The 16,048-nt window shown below is 40.6% G+C and overlaps 1 protein-coding gene across 1 annotated transcript in view; it reads right to left on the bottom strand.

Annotated features, from left to right (window-relative positions):
• Window positions 1-2,387: 2,387 nt before the first annotated feature.
• ELK3 (ELK3, ETS-domain protein (SRF accessory protein 2)) overlaps window positions 2,388-16,048 on the bottom strand; it is a 71,075-nt gene continuing 57,414 nt past the window's right edge. Inside the window, exons 4-5 of the mRNA XM_008569060.1 lie at window positions 8,646-8,768; window positions 2,388-3,162 (exon numbers count right to left, since the gene is read on the bottom strand). Coding sequence (XP_008567282.1) covers window positions 3,064-3,162; window positions 8,646-8,768 — 222 coding nt within the window. The 3' untranslated portion in view covers window positions 2,388-3,063. The remainder of the gene's footprint in view (window positions 3,163-8,645; window positions 8,769-16,048) is intronic.

Here is a 16,048-nt window from a genome sequence, read left to right as displayed (position 1 = left end):
CCCCCCCCCCCCCCCCCCCAAAAAAGAAGAAGGCTAAAAGAATAAATGGCCATTTGGTTTTTCCTTTGTCACTTCCTCCTCAATACAGAGCACTTGATAGAACTTAAGAACTAAAAGATCAGGGGAACACTTCAAATCATTCTATTCTCCCCCAATTCAACCTCTATGATTATATTTATCTCTATATATATGTATTTAAGGGTAGGTGACAGGACTCATTTTCCAACTTATGTCCATATGGAAAAGTGAAGTTTGGGTTATTTCAAGTACATGGAAGTAAACCAACCCACTTCGCTCTAAACATCTTTTATCACAAAGTATTTATTGAACAAAATTAATATAACAGTAGAAATGATACATATATGAAAGTGAATAAAGATTTGCAGTCATAGAAAAGATATGTACAAAGAGACCAATGTTCAGGTTATATAGTTCTATAAACTTGAGCCATAGCAGTTTAAAACTCATCACGCAGACATACAAAAGGTGGGGGCAGGGAGTTATGTAATGTTCTTTGAAACATTTTTTGTCTAAAATACTTCTGATTAAAAAAAAATCCCAGAATGAGGCAGAGCTATAAAAGTTATACTTCAATACCTCCAGTTCTCTATTGGTATTTCCACCCATCAAAAATTGTGATATTTTTCCATTTCTAATAAATGGATCTAGAGTATATGTTAATCACAGGATTTGAAGAAAGAAAAAAAAAATCAGACTTATGGTCATTTGAGTATTTCCAATCAGCATTTACATTTAAATATTATGCTAAATATATTTTTGGTTGAGATTTTTGCACATTAACTTCCTTTGGTTAGTCTCTATAAGAATTTTGCATTCTGGAGGTGTTCTTTTATCTGACAAAACCATTTTAAATGCTTTATCTGGCTTTTTACTTAACGTACAGTTTTGGACTAGTAGTTACTTATAGCTAGGTATCAGGGAAACAGAACCAAGCACCAATCATTTTTCAATGAGCTGTGTGGCCTTAGGCAAACCCCAGCTTCTGTGCACTTGTCCTGATCTGGAAACAGATATTCTTCTCAAAGGCCCCTTCTAGCTCTGACATTTTATGTTCAGGAAATACCAGTTCCCTGGACCAGCTCCTTTTATTTTAGTACAGAATTATCGTTAGCCTATGAGGGGCTGACAGTATTGTCTATTTGTGGATTTTGAAACCAGTCCCGTTACTTTATAGTCAGACATATTAGAGTGTTTGGATTTTTTCTCTCCCAATAAGGGCAAACATCCCACGTACGGAGATGCTCAATTCCAGTTGAAAATCTCGAAATTTGTATCAAAACAATAGGTTTTTTGAAGAGTCACATGTTTGTTTTTTAAATGACCAGTGAGGGGATCTTAACCCTTGACTTGGTGTTGTCAGCACCACGCTCTCCCGAGTGAGTGAACCGGCCATCCCTATATAGGGATCCAAACCCGTGGCCTTGGTGTTATCAGCACCACACTCTCCCAAGTGAGCCACGGGCCAGCCCAAGAAATGTGTTTTCGTAAGCCTTATTTTTTACCCTTTCTCATAATCTCTGCCATTTAATGACCAATTTGGATCAATTACTTAGTCACATTTCAAATTAGTTTCTATAACTTGTAGTTAATGGTTATAATTAACCTAATCTTGAATAAAGCACTGGGCACTTTCCAGTTCTCTTATTTTGCATTAGGACTTTCCAACTTCGTGTACAGGTGTGGTGCCTTTGGAAGGGTGCCAGCTGATTTTTTGAAGGAACAGAAAATATGTTTCTGTTATCACTGCTGTAAAGCTAAGCTACACAAAAGAACTTACTGCAGAGTGTTCCAAATTGTTATATAATCAGCTCAGTTTCACAATAATGAAGTTCCTGAAGAATTTTTCTTTTATCACATTTCCTTCATTCTCACCATAAATTTAGTAATGCATAAAGCAGGGTATCCCCACCTCTCAGTATCCACGGGCAAGGCTTTTGATACTTCCAGCTCTCTATTTGTATTACAGCAAGTTTTTTGATCCATCAAAAATTGTGAATACCTATACCTTTGGTGTTACAAAATTGTTTCCTTGTTGTTTGGGTTCATCACCAGTCTGTGAGACTCTTCGAAAGCATTAGATTTTTAATTGTTAATTATAGTTCCAGGGATTTAGAACAACCCTAACTCATACTGACACTGAATATATCAGATGAGTATGATTCTCTATGGGAAATTAGGAGAACTGGGGCTAAATTTTTGAGATAAGAATATGCTAACCTAGAAAACATTCCAAGGGCTTGGATAGCGTGAACTTGATGTAGCTTTTCCATCTCATATTTTTGTTTGGGAGGAATCTGAAAGATATTGTAAATAGCTAGGAGGACAACCTTTCAAAGTTCATTTTTTGAAAAATGCACTTTAGAACATTTTACTTTATGAATGTTTATTCTCTAAATATGGCTTAGTTTATTCTTATAAAAACATTACTTGGACATTACATTTACTGAATTTCAGTTCAAAAGAGGTTTTAAGGCAATTTTTATACAATTGAAAGCAAAAAAAAATGATATGAATATGCTTTCATATTGCCTATTTATGAAAAATAATGCAATTCTACTAGAGAGCTGTTTGATACTAATTTTTGTCTTTCAAACATTTTCTCTTAATACTAAAAAATATATAAATCATTTACATAAAACTAAATGCAAAGGAAGGCACAGCTGGTTATAGAGTATAGAAGCACAATTCAGTATATGCAGAATTAAAGAGGAAAAAAAGCTTCACATCCTTATTAGTTATACTGAAAATCATTAAGAAAAGTTCTTCACTGTCAACAGTGTTCAACACTTAAGAGCTACAAGGATATAAAAACAAAAACATTAAAATTCACTTAATGCAAAACAGATTTTCATATATACTTGAATATATAAAAAAAAACAGTTTTTAAAATGCTAACATAAATCTAGACTATCCATGTTATGAAAAGTGCAAACCAAATTAACAGAGGGTTTCACAATGTCCTTCTCATGACACAGGTAAACTAGCCCATGGGGACAAATTTGTTTAATCAGTTAATGAGTCCTTAATTGTGGCCAGACGTCATCAGGATTTCTGAGAGTTCGAAGAAAGCAGTACTGGAGAAGCAGCTCTGTCCAGACTGGGAATTGGCACTGGCATGTGGCCATTAAGCAGTGTGGGGAACTGTAGGGGGCAAAAGATTTATAAAATAATTATTGCAAATCCATTGGTAAAAACTTGGGTTCTTTATATCCCAGGCAGACTCAAAGCAATTCAGTACTCTCATCACCCCTGTGATGGAGGTCAGCTGCCAATCTGTTTTACAGAATAATTGGAAGATGACAATGCGATCAAACAGGATAATGCCCAGAAAATATCCGTAATTATTCATATATGCATAGGCTGCTAGAAAAAACAAGTACGTTACATGTTGCTAAAGCACATTCTAATACTATTTTTTAAAGGTTCTAAGTTACTTAGAATGCTGATTTGCTTTAAATATAAGAAAAAAAAATTTTTAAACCACAGAGTCAGTTTTTTCTAGCACCGTATTTTGAAATTTGCCATGAGTTTTCCAGAGTACTACAAAGATGCTTCTCAATAACTGTTAAAGTGAAGAATGTTTTTTATCTTAAAAGATTTAGAATAGATTATTTTTATTTTGGAGCTGAGAAAATATTCTAATTAAAACGATAAATAATATCAAACTTCTTAGACCACCCATAAATGACAAACTTAAAGAGTGAAATTAATTTCTGTAGTAGGATAAGTGGTAGGATAAAGGTATGCTTTGATAACAAGTTTCAGGTTTGAAACAAATGCCAGCCATGCTCCCAACTGAACAAGAATAAAGTTCTCCTTTTGATATGTGACTACTTGGCAACTAGATTTTTCATTGTCTAGGAATATATATGTGTCAAAATGATCTCCTAGTCTGTCTTCTAGTTTAACTCCGATTTAGTCCAGGTAAGCTAAATGTTAAACTTCAGCACTAGATATCAAACCACAGAGCCTGGCACATGTTAGAAGTACAATAAATATTTGCAGAACAAGTAAACGTAGTTTTGCTATTACAAGCTACTTCAGTAACTACATCTAGTGCCTTAGAGTTTATCAAGGGTTGTCATTTCATTTGATATCTAGGGGCTGTAAAGTAAATTTTGTTATTCCCATTTTACAAATGAAAAAACAATTCATAGAAGTTCTGATTGGCTGAAGGTCACAGATAATAAGCAGCAAAGTCAAATTTTAAACTGTCTGGTTGAAATCCGTTTGTACCAAACTGCCCGGCTTCTTATTTTGGCAGGGGTTTGGGGGAGAGGGAGGTTATCTTTAATTACTGTTTCAATTTCTTTAGTGGTTAATGGTTATTGGCATATTCAAGGTTTTTTGTTTCTTTTCTGGCACTTTGGGATTTTTTACTTTTTCTAGAATTTTATCCACTTTAACTGCATTATCAAACGTACTTGCATATATAGCTTACACTCTTTTATTTAAGGTCCATGCTCCTAACCACTATTCCCATTGACTTAAGAGTGAACACTGGAAGAAGAGCAGATTTTGTATTTTAATTTTTTTAGTTTATTTGCATCTTTTCTCTTTTTGGTTTTTGTCCATCTTATTGGTGTTTTCAGAAGAATCGGCTTTGGTTTTGTTACTGTTTTCTGTTTTTTTAAATAAATTACTGGTTTCTGCCCTTAGCTCTTTATTTCTTTTCTTTTCTTTTTTTTTTTTTTTGTCTTTTTCCGTGTCCGGCAACGGATCGCAACCCTCAGTGTCGCGCCCGTACCGGACCGGGACCGGCAACGGGATCGCAGCCCTCGGTGTGTCGCTCCCGCGCCTCGCTCAGCCAGTGAGCGGGAACCGGTCTGTATGTGGGATCCGAACCCTCGGCGGGAGCGCCGCCACGCTTCCCAAGCGGCGCACTACAGCAGTGCGCCACCGGGCCAGCCCATTAGCTCTTTATTTCTATACACTCAGTTGCCATAGGTTCTCTTAATTAGCCTTGCTTTTCTTGCTTATTTCTTAGTCATTTTTATTATTCTCCCACCACAGTCCCCTTTCTTAAATTGCAACATTCCCAAAACTTTTGTCCTCAGCTACCATGCTGGGACTTGACAACCATTTCATTTTAGACATCCACAACCAATGCCGCTTCCCCACAAAACCTGCTCCTCTTCTGGTGCTCACTCTAAGTGAAAACAGTGGTTAGGAATATAAACCTCAACTTGAATCAGGGCTCTGCCACTTATTAGTGTGTGGTCTTGGGTAACCTGGGCATCACTATGCCCTAGTTTCCTATCTTTAAAATAGAACTATTGGGAGTATTAAATGAGAAGCCATGAAAAGTGCTTAGAACAGTGTTTAGCATATAGAAAGACCTCAGTAAATGCTAACTATTGTTATTAGTAGTATTTCCAGACTTTTAATCATTTATTAATCTTTGCCTCTTCCTAATTTTTATCATCTACTTACTCCTCAAACCCAACTCAAAGTCTTCCTCTCAATCTTAGCTCTGAAATGTATTCTAAATACATTTGTGGCCATAGGAATCTATTTAGAGATGATTCTTTTCTTGGTATTTGAAGTAGTGTAATAATTTCCAAGGCCCACAGCTGCTTTTCCCACCCGATCTCCTGTCACACGGTTTCTTCCTCAGTAGACTGTGTACTTTCATATCCGAATCATGCAGATCTGTTAGTCTAAAATGTGCTCTACTCTCTGTTGAAATCCTGTCCCTTCTTCCCAGCTCAGACACCACTTCTTCCTTTGAGACTCTGTCCAGTCCCCAGGGGGAAAGAGCTACTCTGTCTGTTGGGTTCCTGCAGAACTCTGTTTACCTGTCTGTTACTCACATGTTATATTTCCCCTAGTCCCTGTCGCAGAGCATTGTAAATATTTACTGGGTTGGATTTGTTGAACTAAAAATTACAGAGTACATTCTCAATTGACAACCTGATTAGTTCTGCCTTGTCTCAAGATGTATCTGTGCCTACTAGGTGTATTCCAAGTTTGATAAAAGTCTATTTCAAAAGATGTGGTGGAACAGACATACTGTAGACAAGCTCAAAATGCCAAAATGTCCAGTTGAAGTAGATTTATTTGAAAATCATGGTTCTATATTTACATTTAGCACCATGTCTTTGGTACCTCTCTCTTTATTAAAACATTTCTCAACTATAAAGCAACCTCTTCCAGAAAGGCTAGTGTCTTATCTTCTCTCCCCTTTCCTCAAATTCTTCAATATCTGCTATAACCTGCTATAATAATTATATCAGGGGATGCTTCTTTTTTACCACACTCAACTGTACTTTTCATAGAAGAAGAATAATTCAGAAGATGCAAAATTGTTTTTTTACTGTCATGTATCCAAACACAAAAAGGTGGCCTAAGACCATGCAACCTGTCAGCCATCCAGACCAGGTTGTAATTTTTTTTCAGTGTTGTATTTTGAAAGGCTCCAGAAGAGAGAACAGGTCCATTTAGTGAAATCAAGATTGAAATGAAAACTCTAAGCAGGTAGACTTTTAAAAGCAGTAATCTCTTCTGCAGAATTCTAAATGTAAATTAGGAACCATTGGTCTACAGTGTTCCTCATACTGTGGTTCCTGGACCAGTAGCATTTTTAGAAACTTGAAAAATGTTTCTATCAGGCCCCATCCTAGACCTACTGAATCAGAAATTCTGGGGGTGGGACCCAGCAATCCTTATTTTATCACATCCTCCAGGTGATTCTGTCGCACGCTAACTTTGAGAACCACTGATCTACAGTAGTGACTGAAGAAAAGATGGTAGGCGTATCTCCCAACTCCCAGACAGCCTGATAATGTATGGAATCACTGTGGGCATGGACCACTGTAACCGTTGGTAGTACTGGACTGAAAAAGGTTAGTATCTAAGGCAAGGGATCTCAAAGAACCCCCAGCGAGTAGTTCTCTGTGGCTTTCCTAGAAGGTCACTAAGCCTTGCACCTGGCAGGTGATGGACTTCCCAATAAGGAGGGAAATGAGGGGCCATTCACTATTCACAAATACCCACTGAACTCTACAGAAGCTCTGTGTTAGATTCTGAGTAGTTTTGCAGTCCCTACCCCCATGGACCTTACTGTAGTCACACAACTCCTTTCTGTTTTACCTAATATGAGAATACTGCTGTTCTAATCACGAGTCTTTCAGGAAATGAGGTCTTTTATCTCCCCACCAAAAGATTAGCAGTCCTAATCTAAAACATTCCTAATACTTCATTTGTTCATTACTTTTTGCTCACTATTTCTACTTTTTGCTTTCCTGCCTGAGTTAAAATGGTTAAAAATCAACATGTTGGCTATGTGTGACCATAGCTCAATTTCTTGTGATGGGAATAAGGGCCAGGAGAGAAAGAAACCTGATTATTCCAGGGATATAGTAATATCACAACACCCTATCCCAACTCCACTCGGAAACCAGAGAAACAAGATAGCAATCAAAACCTCTTGAGCTCCACCCTTCTTCCAATGAGACCTTAAATCCTTAAGCTCCTGGCACAGAGGAGGTACTCAGCAAATACTAACCTTGACCAACTCAGAGGATCATGGAGACTTGATCTTACCTTTCCCAGACATCTCTTTATGAATTCTTAGGCATATGTTCATTCAGACAGTCAGCGGTAATTACTGTGCATCATTTGTGTACCAAGCAATGTACTAGATGGTAGGGGACACCATAGTGAACAAGACACAGTTCCAGTTTAAGAAACGGGGAGCCCACAGTCTAGTGGGGAGATCACCAGATCAACAGGCAATCAAATACAAAATAATACAAAGTGCTAAGTGCTAAGGGCAATGGGAGCCAAAGAACCACAACCAGCTTTGGGTAAGCCACACTGGGGGTGGGAACGGGCGATACAGGGTTCAGGGTGGATGACACAAGGCTAGAATTAGGTAAAGAGAGAGCCTGTCCATGTCCACTGGTGCTTCATTCCTGTCCCTAGGATCCATGCTACCTGTACTCGCATGTTCACACAGTAACACTTTGGTCGGTCAGTAACTATCTTTGGGTCTCAAAGAGGAAATACTGATTTCCACATGATAGCAAGTGACACTACTACAAGATTCTAGTGTGTAAATGAATAATGAAAGTGCTCACCTAATACAGAGAGTTCTGCAAGATAAACAGCAGCTACATCTTCATTATTTTTTAACCAATTGCCCTGGATGCTCTTTTTTTAAGTATAGCACAAGGAGAACTTGATTATGATTCATGGAATTATACAGGCCAACTTTTCTATCCCAGTATGGAGAAACTGTTCACTATTTTTATTTTTCAATTTGTTTCAAGCAAGTCACTACATTGACCAATAGGATTAATATTTTAAAGTCTTTTATGATCTTTCATAAAAACTAATTAAAGTTTTGCCTTTTCCTTAATAAATTTCCACCTTTCATAGTCAAATTAAAATATTCGAAATGCTTATAGGACTAATTGTTCCATGTATGGATAGCTGACATGAGGACACCATTTCTGCTTCAATGAAAACATCTGGTATGCAGCCCCATTAACATGAACTCCCTTTGGAAACATAATGTTTTAACCAAACATTTGGCAGAACTCACTGCTTACCTGTGCAGGATTTAGAGAAAAACTTCCCTTAGCAGTTCAGTGTTTAAGAGTTCATTTCCAAACACTCACCTGGAACAATGTGTTTGGCCCTTGCAGCCTGGCAGGACTCAGCGGAGCAACTGGACTAAGGCTGCTCCAGAAATGTATGCTGGATAGCAGTGGACTCGGGGTCAGAAGCAATCCATTTGGTGTCTGGAAAATAAAGCAAATAGACAGTTCTTGACATAGGTTCGTCTGACTCCAGCCGAGATCAACAGAGCAGCAGAGTGGGTTAGGTGCACTCACCATCCCAAGAAAATCTGACAACCTTATTTCTGCAATGCTGTGAACAGTTTAATTTTCTTCCACGCTAATTTGATGAGCAGTTTTATAGAGGAAAGAGGTATTGACAAGTTACTTCCCCTAAACATTCAGTGGAAAACTCAAATTTGTAGCAACTTCTGTCTGAATGGTTTCTTCAACTTGCTCCACCTCCAGATTAAACAAGAGGAATCAGCGTACAGTTAAAACAGGATCCCAGGAAAGGGCTTTATTTCTTTTTATATTTTCTTATTTTTCCACAATGGACATCCATTAGTTGGGTTACAAACATACACATAGACATACACACACTTGTAAACAGCCTCCCAAGCTTCACTTTGGCCCTTTAATAATGACCTTGCTCCACCTCCAGATTAAACAAGAGGAATCAGCGTACAGTTAAAACAGGATCCCAGGAAGGGGCTTTATTTCTTTTTATATTTTCTTATTTTTCCACAATGGACATCCATTAGTTGGGTTACAAACATACACATAGACATACACACACTTGTAAACGGCCTCCCAAGCTTCACTTTGGCCCTTTAATAATGAGGATCTGCTGTTAAAATTCCCTGTAGCAGCTTCTTCAGAAGAGGGGAGCTGGTTTTTCCAGATTTCACTTCAGATGTGGGGCTGGTGAAAATTCATAGCTGTGGCAGTAGTTTGGTGGAGGAAGGCGGAGAGGGGGTGTATGTCTATGTGTATGTTTGTAACCCAACTAATGGATGTCCAATGACGATCTGCTGTTAAAATTCCCTGTAGCAGCTTCTTCAGAAGCTCTGAGCTGGTTTTTCCAGATTTCACTTCAGATGTGGGGCTGGTGAAAATTCATAGCTGTGGCAGTAGTTTGGTGGAGGAAGGCGGGGAGGGGGTGACCTTTCTTGTCGGATTGGGTGTAAAGCCAAAACTCTGGGTTTCCAAGGAGAGCGCCAAGGACTGCATTTGCTTGCACACGCGCAGCGGGAGTCCTGGCCTACAAGCCAGCTAAAGGAAAAGAAACAGCCCCAGCTGCTATGTCTGCATGACTTTTATTCTCAGCAGAGGCAAACTCCCTGGCCCAGGGTGGTTTTGCACCTTTAGTGACTGGAAGGAGCCCCTCAGTGGTTTTGTGATGTCAATAAGGTGCTTTGTGTAAGAAGAACCACAGCAAAGGCACCAGCATTTCAGATTGCATCATGCTGGATGCTAATGTGTTATTTTTTCCTAGAATTGGCCTCAGCAGCTTCATTAATTATCGAGAGCATTTGGCCTAAACCTAAATTGAAAGGTCTGCTCTGTTCAGCAGAACGGAGACAAACATCCAAAGCTTCTCAAAGTGTGAAGTTGCTGAAAGGTAAACGAATTTATACCAAATTATTTGAGTCGGTTCCACAGCATTTCCTACATATTGAATGACCTATGAGGTTAGGAGGATAAATTCATGTTTTGAATAAGCTTCCCATTTTTTTCTGTTCCAAGGCAGTTTCACAAGTGTGCCAGGCCATCTGGCCTAACGGTTAAGAATTAACTGCTCAGCACGAGCTCTGCCAGGGTTCCGATCTCAGAACCACTACTTAACTAACTAGGTAACCTCAAGCAAGCGACCTAACATCTCTATGCCTCAGCTTCCTAATCTGTAAAATAGGGAGAATAAAAATGCCTACATTACAGGGTTGAATTAGCAATTAATTAAAAGCATACCTGACATACTATTTCATCTATTCATAGAAATTCCCAACTATGTATAGAAAAGTACTTAATTCTCTAAAACAAACTCAGTTGAGTCAGCTGGTACTTTAAGGCTCCTCTCAGCTGTGTTAGGCTCAAGTCCATAAGCTCAGGTGATCTGAGAGCTAATATTTGCATGTTACTCTGGAGCCAGGTTCCAACCACAATATGTCACATTAACATTTAACAACCAGTGTGTTCAGGGCCTCCTAGTTTACCTATCAATGAAGGTTCTCAAAGCTCTAAAGAGACAATGAATCTTCTAAGCCACAAAACACAGCTATCTTTCTCTCATGCATGGTCATAAATATACACCCATTCCTTTTTAACCCTCTGAGCAACATATACAGTGTGAGAATTTATATTTCCTGTCTAAAATTTGTACCCATGTCTGCATGTGAGATGTTTGCACATTTGTTTCTAAGGGACATGGGATGTACTCAGACTACAGTAGACTTCTGTTTCTCACGTTTAATATGTTTGAAGTATCCTCTTTAATACATGCAAATAAACATGAAATGACTTCACCTGTTCCTCTCCCTCCCATCCCTGTTCTCCCTGAAGATTCTGTGGCCTGAAAGAAAGAACTATTTGGTTGGCTTATTAAGTCCCTATAAAGCCAGCCCTGGGTCATCTCCAGGACAGGGTGAGCTTTCATAGCTTCTCTCCACAGGTGGGTAGGGTGGGCTAAGTCTGAGGGGGGAAGGGCTAAAGAAGGAAGCCACAAGAAAAATGTGGGCTTCCTTTTTCCTCCATCAAAGAATGTCTTGTCTTAACCAATAGAGAGCTCCTGATCCCATAGGCTGCCAGAGAACCAGATGCCCTAGGGCAATGGGCATTGATTTGCAAGGGGAACCACCCTTCTGCCAGGATCTTATTTTCATTCTTCCCCGAGTGCTCTTCTTCCACTTAATATTGAGTCTCCTAAAAATCCCGCACATCTGAGCTAAACAGAGTGAGCTGGCATTGTCCAGTCATGTCCCACCTGTGTGCACGTGTTCATGGCTCTTTGCCTGGATCGTGCCAGCTACCTTCTCCTCTTTCCCTCCCTTTGCCCATCAAAAATGCCACCTCAAAGACTTCCTCATCTCCCCTCAACCAGATGGGATTTCTCTTTTCTCTGAATCCTTAGAACAGTTTGTAACCATTTTTTTCCTTAACATTTTATCTGCCTATTTGCATATTTTTCTTCTTTCTACAGCCTTTAAGGTATTGGCTCATCTTCACTCCTCCTGTAGTACTCAGCTCCTACTTACTTGATGAGCTGAAGCAATCTGCAATGCTAGGTGTGTCCCCTTGCTCATCACCTGTGGGACATCTCCCATTGGAATACCCCACATGTTCAGATTTGAACATCACCTTCTTTCCACATTGAGTGTTTAAGACTCTTTCATTTCTTTCAATACTACCACCATTTATATATCCCCTCAACGATACTGAGCATACATAGTATGTTTCAGGTGCCAGAGACAAGGATAAAACAAAACATGATCCCTGCACTCACAGGCCCATCTACCTCCCAGCCACCGAGATGCAAGACGCCTTCCACCTGAGCATAACCTCCAGCCATGGCTTCTGGAGCCTTCCTTGAACTCACTCTATTTATCCCCTCATTTCCATTTCTGCTGCATTCAAGCCCTATCACCTTACAAATGGCATTCTACAACAGCCACCTAACCCAGTCCACCTGCCTCAGGTCTCCCCATCTATTCTGTGCACTGCTGCCAAGTCAATCACCCTAAAACACCATTTTCATTCAAAATTCTTTCATAGTTTCAGGAAAAAAAGGATGACCTCCTTAGCCACAATTTTAGGCTGTGCCATAATCTGGTTTCATACTGCTATGGGTTGAAAGTGTCCCCAAAAGTACCTGTGTTGGAAACTTGATCCCCAATGTAACAGTTTTAAGTGGGTGGAAAATATGACGGTATTTGAAAGGTGGGGCCTTTAAGAGGTGACTGGATCATAAGGACTATGCTGTCAAGAATGGATTAATCCATTCATGGAGTAATGAGTTATCATGGTGTGGACTGGTGGCTTTATAAGTAGAGCACATGAAAGCAAAGCACTCTTGCCATTCTCACCAAGTGACACCCTGGTCACCACAGGGCTCAGTGGAGTTTCCACCAAGGCTTCACCAAATGTGTTCCCTGGACCTTGGACTTCCCAGGCTCCAAAACTATAAGAAATAAATTTCATTTTCTTTATCCATTACCCAGTTTCATGTATTCTGTTATAAGCAACAGAAAAATGGACCAATACACATACAATGCCTAATTTCCCTATGGGAACCCTCTTTACTTAATATGTCCTGGGCTTACCTAATATACACAGAGAGCCACAGAATTCCAACCTACTGATCCTTCAACACTCGTTACAGAACTTCCCTAACCACCCAAGCCCAGGGTTCCCAGGGCTACAGACCCTCTCCACAAGTGATCTCATCTATGTCCATGGTTTCAACCATCCCCTACATGGTGATGATTCCCTAACTTTGTCTCCATCCCCAAACTCTCTCCTTAGCTCTAGCTGCAGCTGGATGCTTTCACCTGAATGACAGATTCCTCCAACTCAACATGGCTCGGATTGAACTAATAACCTTTTCCCCATGAGCTTATGCTTCCTCCCACATGCCTCATAGTCAACTTCTGGTTCCCTCCCCCAAACCAGTTAGTCACCAAGTCCTGTTGATGGCATTCCCTAAGTCTCTCTCAGATCCACCCCTTTTGACCTCATTCCACTGTCACAGTCTTAGATCCTCATTATCCTTCCCTGGAATATCACAATAGTATGGTCCAGCCTCCCCTCTTCTCAGTCCACACCATCAGGGTGATTTCTAAACACAATTCAGACTGTGCCACTCATGCCCCTTCCATGCTTCCCACTGCCTCATCTCCCACCACTTCCTTTACCTTTGGAATTTATCCTCCCACCTTACTGAACTATCATACTTCCCCTGAGACACAAAGCCATGTCACATCTTTACACCTTGCCTCAAACTGTTCCTCTGCCTAAATGCTCTCCTCACCATGTCTGCCAGGAAAATTCCTACTGATCCTTTAACAGCCTGCCCAAGTGTACACAAGTGTGATCAGCCCCTCCGTGAAGCCCTCTCAACATTCTTCCCCCTCCTCTGACAAATACTTTCCTCCTTAATATTCCTTTTGTATTGCACCTGAGATACTATATTAAGCTACTTAAGGTAAGTTGTGCTCTCCTATCAGGGACTATTGTATTCATGTTTGTATCCCGGGCCTCAGGTACAGCAGCTTACACATGATAAGTGCTCAGTTCATGTTTGTTGAATTGAACTAAATGAACTTGCCCTTCAGCTCCTAAGGCACTTCTCTGCACTGCACATCTGACTCTTCCCATATACTGTTGTGTGTGCGCATGCGTGCGCCTTGTCATGGCTAGGTCCTAAGGTCATAAAAATAGGCACTTGTGCTTTTGGCGTCCTTTCTTTGTCTTGTAAAAAATTAACACTCAATAATTATTTGTTGATAGGTTCTTTTTTTCTTTTTTCTTTTTTTAAATGATGGGTAAGGGGATCTTAACCCTTGACTTGGTGTTGTCAGCACCACGCTCTCCCAAGTGAGCCACGGACCGGCCCTATTTGTTGATAGATTCTAATAGGAATTTTTGTTTTACTTGACTTACACCTCTAGCAGCTGTTCATGTCCCATTAAAACAAATCCAAATTCCTCATCCAGTTTTCAGGATCCTCCATAATTTCACACCACTCTAAATTATACATTGCTCCATATTCTTTAGCTGCTGGACAGCGACCTGTAAACTCATGAGAACAGGACTGTGTCTGTCTTGCTAACCTTGTATCCCCAGGCACCTAGGAAGTGCCTACCTGTTCATGGATTATATCCCAAATGAATTAACTAATGATAGGCATTTGTTACTTGACTGACTAAAGAGGATACTGATTACCTGATTCAGTGATTTGAGATACTGGTAAGTTATTCAGGCTTTAGGAAAGTAAAGGACAGAAAATTAAGATGCCTATTTAGCAGACTGTACCAACAAATCTCTAATCCTAAATACCTATGGATGCCAACAGAATAGACAATGCCCAGACAATACCATGGTGGGGTTAAAAAAAATCCTCAAAAGGTGACTATGAATCTCCGCAAACTCCTAAAGTTGTCTGAAATCAAATAAAAACATGGTTTTAAGGACTCTAAAAGAGTAGAATCCCACAGAAATTTGTGGAACTGGGAACAAGGCGACAGAACCATGAAGGATCAACAGAAAAGACGAGGAAGGGAGAGAGGAGACAGACGCCAGGGTGGAAAGAGGTAGGGCACTATCATGGTGTGTTTATCTGGGACAACCCACAGCTGATGGAACCAAGACCTTCACGTGGGCAAGGACATCCTCTGCCCATAGGAGTGATCAGTGTGGCGAGAGCTGCAGGCTGACCTGGGGAAGTGTTACAGAGAGTGAGAAGACAGCTGGATTACCCTCGGGAGGAGGAGGAAAAAACAAACTTTTCCCTTTTGGTGATAACGGCAAAAGAGACAAGATGAGAATCCACCCAAGAGCTGGGATAGGATGTAAGGTACCCCACCTGCTCCCCACCACGAGTGTTCTGCTCCACATTCCCACTGTATGATTCTGGCTCAAAGCTGTCATGAATCAGTAATGAAGGACGGAGGTTTAGCATTTCAGACTTCCTCCACTCAGGGCTAATCCAAGGCTGCTGCAGACAGCTGGATTACCCTCGGGAGGAGGAGGAAAAAACAAACTTTTCCCTTTTGGTGATAACAGCAAAAGAGACAAGATGAGAATCCACCCCAGAGCTGGGATAGGATGTAAGGTACCCCACCCCACCTGCTCCCCACCACGAGCATTCTGCTCCACATTCCCACTGTATGATTCTGGCTCAAAGCTGTCATGAATCAGTAACGAAGGACGGAGGTTTAGCATTTCAGACTTCCTCCACTCAGGGCTAATCCAAGGCTGCTGTGAGTAAACACCATGGGTACACACACTCAGACTCGGTGGTGAGTGCACGCGTGCGCCCGCACATACCTCAGTTCAGCATCCTAAACAGTACGCGTGAGATTCACAGAGGTCTTGGCATAAATGAAGGGAAATGCAGCATGCTGGCCTCCGATTCTGAATTAACTTCACCTGAAGATATGAGGCCAGAGGGACTGAACAGAAGAGGCAAATGGAAGGAAGAGGGACAGGTGATACCAAGGTGCAAGAGATACAGAGAATCAGAAGTTCCAGCTAGCACCACTCGGCTGCCATGGTGCCTGGCTTAGGGACCAGGAGGGTTTCATGTCCTGGCTCCTCCTCCTCTGTCTCAATTTCGGTAGCTTGTGCCAACAGAGACAACAGCCTTGCTTTTTTCAGCAACACTCAAATATGGCCTCGGTGGCTGAGCTCCAAGGTCATCATTCCTGGGTGCCCAGTTGGCTTTTGTATTCTAGTTTTTCAGTTCC

This window comes from Galeopterus variegatus, unplaced genomic scaffold (assembly GCF_000696425.1).
Source record: "Galeopterus variegatus unplaced genomic scaffold, G_variegatus-3.0.2 Scaffold461, whole genome shotgun sequence".
In the NCBI taxonomy this organism is placed as follows: Eukaryota; Metazoa; Chordata; class Mammalia; order Dermoptera; family Cynocephalidae; genus Galeopterus; species Galeopterus variegatus.
Note: the sequence above shows the minus strand (reverse complement) of the source record. Positions and strands in the feature narration are given on the sequence as shown.